At 65.3% G+C, this 5,101-nt stretch overlaps 1 protein-coding gene across 1 annotated transcript; it reads left to right on the top strand.

Moving 5' to 3' along the window:
• The first annotated feature begins 599 nt into the window (after positions 1–599).
• Positions 600–4,851, top strand: ZNF703 (zinc finger protein 703). The gene is made up of 2 exons (XM_054499255.2): positions 600–1,032; positions 1,955–4,851. Exons 1-2 carry the CDS (start codon positions 790–792, stop codon positions 3,482–3,484), a joined length of 1,773 nt encoding a protein of 590 aa, XP_054355230.2. The 5' UTR covers positions 600–789; the 3' UTR covers positions 3,485–4,851.
• Positions 4,852–5,101: the final 250 nt, after the last annotated feature.

Here is a 5,101-nt window from a genome sequence, read left to right on the forward strand (position 1 = left end):
AGCGGGGCCGAGGAGAGCCGGAGCAGCTCTGGAGAAGGACCCGGGCTCCCGAGGCGAGGCCTGCCCCCAGGCGGCCTCTGGGAGAGGCTTGGACTCCAGCGTCCCGGAGCCCGCGCCGTGCGATCCCTCCCACCCCCCACCCTATCCCACCCCACCCCACCTCGGACACACACGGCCGGCGGGGTTACAGTCCCCGCCAGCATCACCCCCAACCCACCCAGTGGTGAGAAGGGAGAGAGGAGAGAGAACGGCCGGAAAGGAGGACGGGGCGCAGAGCTCAGGGTCCCGGAGAAGTCCCGTCCCAGGCGGGACCCCAGGGCGAGGAAGGCCCAGTCGGGGGGAGGGGAGGAATCCCAGGAGCGGCCGAGACCGAGGCGGCGGCGACGCGCGGCGCGGCCCCTTTAAGGCTCTCCCCGCCCACCGATGGAGCCGGCCTCCGCCCTCCGCTCTCCCCGCCCCGGGGTCCCGGCGAGAGCTGCGATTGGGCGGGCGCGGCGATCCCTTTGAAGTGTGGCTGCCGATCGCTGCTATTTGACGTGCGGCTCGCGGAAGGCGAAGGTTTTTGTGTTGGTAGCCGAGGCCAGCGGCGGTGGCGGCGGTGGCGGCGGCGGCGGTGGCGGCGGCGGCGGCGGCGGCGGCGGCGTCGGTGGAGGAGGGGAGGCGGCGAGGAGGCGCAGCGCCCGCTGCACCGCGATCGACGCTGCGGAGCGAGCCCACCCACTCCGGGAGCTCGCCTCCCCGGAGCTCCCCCGCCCTCCCCGCCCCCCCCAGCGGCGCTGCCTCCTCCAAATGAGCGATTCGCCCGCTGGATCTAACCCAAGGACACCCGAAAGCAGCGGCAGCGGCAGCGGCGGCGGCGGGAAGAGGCCGGCGGTGCCGGCAGCGGTGTCCCTCTTGCCACCGGCGGACCCCCTGCGCCAGGCGAACCGGCTCCCGATCAGGGTCCTGAAGATGCTGAGCGCTCACACCGGTCACCTCCTGCACCCGGAGTACCTGCAGCCGCTGTCCTCCACTCCCGTCAGCCCCATTGAGGTCAGTCCCCGGCCGCTGCCCCCCGGCGCCAGCCCCATTCCTCCCACCGCGACCGGGACCCTGACCCAGCTCCCAGCGCCCCAGGTCTCGGTGCGACCCCCAAGTCTGGTCACGCCGGCGGGCTGAATAAGGAGGGGAAGAAAACCGAGGGATCAGAGCCCACCAGGGCTTCCCCAGGCTTCCCCGTGGAAGGGTCTCCTTCCACGCTCGCCCTTCGGAGCTCCGTGTTTTCTCTCGGATTGGATTTGCTCCTGGAGTCCCCTCTGGGTCCTTTACTTTTCCTCTGATTACCAGTTTCCAACCAGGAGTTGGTCTCCGCTGGGTCTTCCCCGCCCCCCACGCCGGGCTGTTTTCTTTGAAGCCCTGGCTGCCCGGGTCCAACTCCGCCTCTGTCCCATCCGGTGAGGGCGCACGGCGCCCTGGCGCTCCCGATCCCGGGTCTTTCTTCCTGCCTCTTCCCTGGGTGCCCTCCCCGGGAGGGAGGGGCTACGGAGAGAGCGCCAACTGCAGCCCCTCCTTTAGAATCCGCGCTGCCCGCTCCTACCCCTCGGCGCCATCGCCAGAAACCCGTCCCAAGCGAAGTTCCCCCAAACTAAAGGAATAAGTTTTTTCCTGGGCCTGGAGAAGGGGGACATTAGAGGGAAGTGGCGAGTCACAGCCCCGACTCCAGAGACGTCACCTTCTCCCGCAGGGGTCATGGGTGAACCCCTTCCGCAGGGCCTGCGGCGCACCCCGGGACCCAGCCGCAGTGTGGGCGCAGTTCCGCCAGCTGCCGCGCCCGGCCCGGCCCTCGCTCGCAGACCCTCTCCCCAGGCCCGCCCCGCCCCTTGGCGCCGCCGCCCAGCTCCCCGGGCGCCCCCGCTCGCCCCGCAGGCCTCTGAGTCTCACTCCTTCTCCCTCCCCCTGCTTCTGTCTCCCACAGCTGGACGCCAAGAAGAGCCCCTTGGCGCTGCTGGCCCAGACCTGCTCGCAGATCGGCAAGCCGGACCCGCCGCCCTCCTCCAAACTCAACTCGGTGGCGGCGGCGGCCAACGGGCTGGGAGCAGAGAAGGACCCAGCTCGCTCAGCCCCGGGCGCCGCCTCAGCGGCCGCGGCCCTGAAGCAGCTGGGGGACTCACCGGCCGAGGACAAGTCCAGCTTCAAGCCCTACTCCAAGGGCTCCGGCGGCGGCGACTCCCGCAAAGACAGCGGCTCCTCCTCGGTGTCTTCCACCTCCTCCTCGTCCTCCTCGTCCCCGGGAGACAAGGCGGGCTTCAGGGTCCCCAGCGCCGCCTGCCCGCCGTTTCCCCCGCATGGAGCGCCGGTCTCCGCATCCTCGTCCTCGTCGTCTCCCGGCGGCTCTCGCGGCGGCTCCCCGCACCACTCTGACTGCAAGAACAGCGGCGGGGTTGGCGGCGGGGAGCTGGACAAGAAAGACCAGGAGCCCAAGCCCAGCCCGGAGCCGGCAGCCGTGAGCCGCGGCGGCAGTGGGGAGCCCGGGGCGCACGGTGGCGCCGAGTCCGGGGCCTCCGGGCGCAAGTCCGAGCCGCCCTCGGCGCTGGTGGGGGCTGGCCACGTGGCGCCGGTGTCTCCCTACAAGCCGGGCCACTCGGTGTTCCCGCTGCCGCCCTCCAGCATTGGCTACCACGGCTCCATCGTGGGCGCCTACGCCGGCTACCCGTCTCAGTTCGTGCCTGGCCTGGATCCTAGCAAGTCCGGCCTCGTGGGAGGCCAGCTGTCTGGGGGCCTGGGCCTGCCGCCGGGCAAGCCCCCCAGCTCCAGCCCGCTCACCGGGGCCTCCCCGCCCTCCTTCCTGCAGGGATTATGCCGCGACCCCTATTGCCTGGGAGGTTACCACGGCGCCTCGCACCTCGGCGGCTCCAGCTGCTCCACCTGCAGCGCGCACGACCCTGCCGGGCCCAGCCTCAAGGCAGGGGGCTACCCGCTGGTGTACCCCGGACACCCGCTGCAGCCCGCCGCGCTCTCGTCCAGCGCCGCCCAGGCCGCGCTCCCCGGCCACCCGCTCTACACCTACGGCTTCATGCTGCAGAACGAACCGCTGCCGCACAGCTGCAACTGGGTGGCGGCCAGTGGGCCGTGCGACAAGCGCTTCGCCACCTCGGAGGAGCTGCTTAGCCACCTACGGACCCACACGGCCCTGCCGGGAGCCGAGAAACTTCTGGCCGCCTACCCCGGGGCCTCGGGCCTGGGCAGCGCCGCCGCCGCCGCCGCCGCCGCCGCCTCCTGCCATCTGCACCTCCCCCCGCCCGCCGCCCCCGGCAGCCCCGGGTCGCTGTCCTTGCGGAGTCCACACACTTTGGGCCTAAGCCGGTACCACCCCTATGGCAAGAGCCACTTATCCACAGCGGGGGGCCTGGCCGTGCCGTCCCTCCCCACAGCCGGACCCTACTACTCGCCATACGCGCTGTATGGACAGAGACTAGCTTCAGCCTCGGCGCTGGGATACCAGTAACTACAGCTCTTCCTCCACCCCAGCCCCCTCACCATCCTCCCTCTCCCTCCTCCTCCCTCCCCACCTGCCGTCGCCGCTGCAACCTCCACTACTGCTTGACCCTGCCGGGATTCCCCGCCCAGCCCTTCCCCACCAGACTGTATTTATTTACTATAATGTTAGCTTACAAGCTGGGAATATAAGTGCATTAACGGCCCACATGAGTCAATGGTATGCAAAAAGTCTGTGTTCCCCCAAATAATAATATTAATCCCACAAATAACGACGTGATCCCCGCCCCCTTCCTTTCTGTTATTTTCTTTTTCTTAGATATAAGTTTTACATTTTTTATTCTTTTTCCTCTTTTTTTGGATTTGATTGGTTTGGTTTTAGGGAGAGGAGGGAGAGTTGGGGTCTTTGGGTTCTTCTAGACGTTTTGTTTTCCCTTCCTGGGGAGTTTCTTGCATGAGTCTTAACTTAAAACTACGTTTCCCCCTTCTTTTTTCCCTCTTCCCCATTCATTCCCTCTTGTTTCCTTCCATTTGAGGTTCTGTTTTTGTTTTTTGTTTTGTTTTGTTTTGTTTTTTCCTTTGTTGTACAAGTAACAGAGAGATTTTTTTTTTGTAACTCATTTTGGGGGTGGAGGGTGCCACCTGTGTGGCAGGGGCCCTGGAGCTCTATTGACCTGGTACACTGCTCCGGGACTCCTCCCCCGCCACCCTCCGCACATAGGGTCCTTGGTCTGGACCCTGCCCCCCAAAAGTAGGGCCTTGCTCCCCTACCTTGCTCTGAGCACGGAGAGCCCTGACCCCACCAGTAGGCTCGCCCCCAGAGGGGCCCAAGTGGCCTGACAGAGCCTTGCCGTCCACCGTCACCTTCCAGACTCCCGCCCCTAACGCCCAGTGGCCACAGTGAGCCTGTCGGGGCACCTGGAGCGCTCACCTGATTGAATTCAAAGTCCCAGAAGGCCGCGCTGGCGTGAAGCCGGCCCCTTACATTTTGCGAAGTGCTTTATAGTCCTTGTTTTTCTCTCCCTCGTGGGGGCAACGACCCCTCCTCTGGCAGTAGGGGTGGGGTAGGTGACTCCCGCTAGATCCCCCAAAGCAGACCGGTGGCGATGTCAGCGGACGTCACGAGCTAGTTAGCTGCGTTCGGGGAAGGTTGGGGCGTCAGGGAGCTCTCGGATCACAGCAGCCCCCGCCCTCTCCTAGGCCTGGCCCGGCAGAGCCCCCAGAGTGGACCCCGCAGCGATTGGGGTCTTCTCCCCACTCCTCCCTCCTTCTGGTCTGATGCGGCAGCGCGGGGGCTGCGGGGCCTGTTTGGGACGAACAGAGCTCTCCCTTGGTAAGACTTATTTTGTTAATAAATGGAATACTTGGCTATATTCACACCGTGGTGTGCTTCTCTCTTGCCTCGCCCACCCTCTTCCAGACACCTGAGCAGATGCCCTTCTTTTATTCTTGTTTAAAATGCCTTATGGTTTCCTTCTGTGATTTCCGTTCAAGGACGAGTTTAATGCCTTTCCTCAAGAAATGGGGGAGAAAAAACAAAACTTCTGCCAACGCATTACAAATAACATAAAACCACCTTTTAATTTTTTTCCCCCAGTTGGTTATGTAGCTCCCAGACTCATTTCAA

Source organism: Pongo pygmaeus, chromosome 7, assembly GCF_028885625.2.
Source record: "Pongo pygmaeus isolate AG05252 chromosome 7, NHGRI_mPonPyg2-v2.0_pri, whole genome shotgun sequence".
NCBI lineage: Eukaryota > Metazoa > Chordata > Mammalia > Primates > Hominidae > Pongo > Pongo pygmaeus.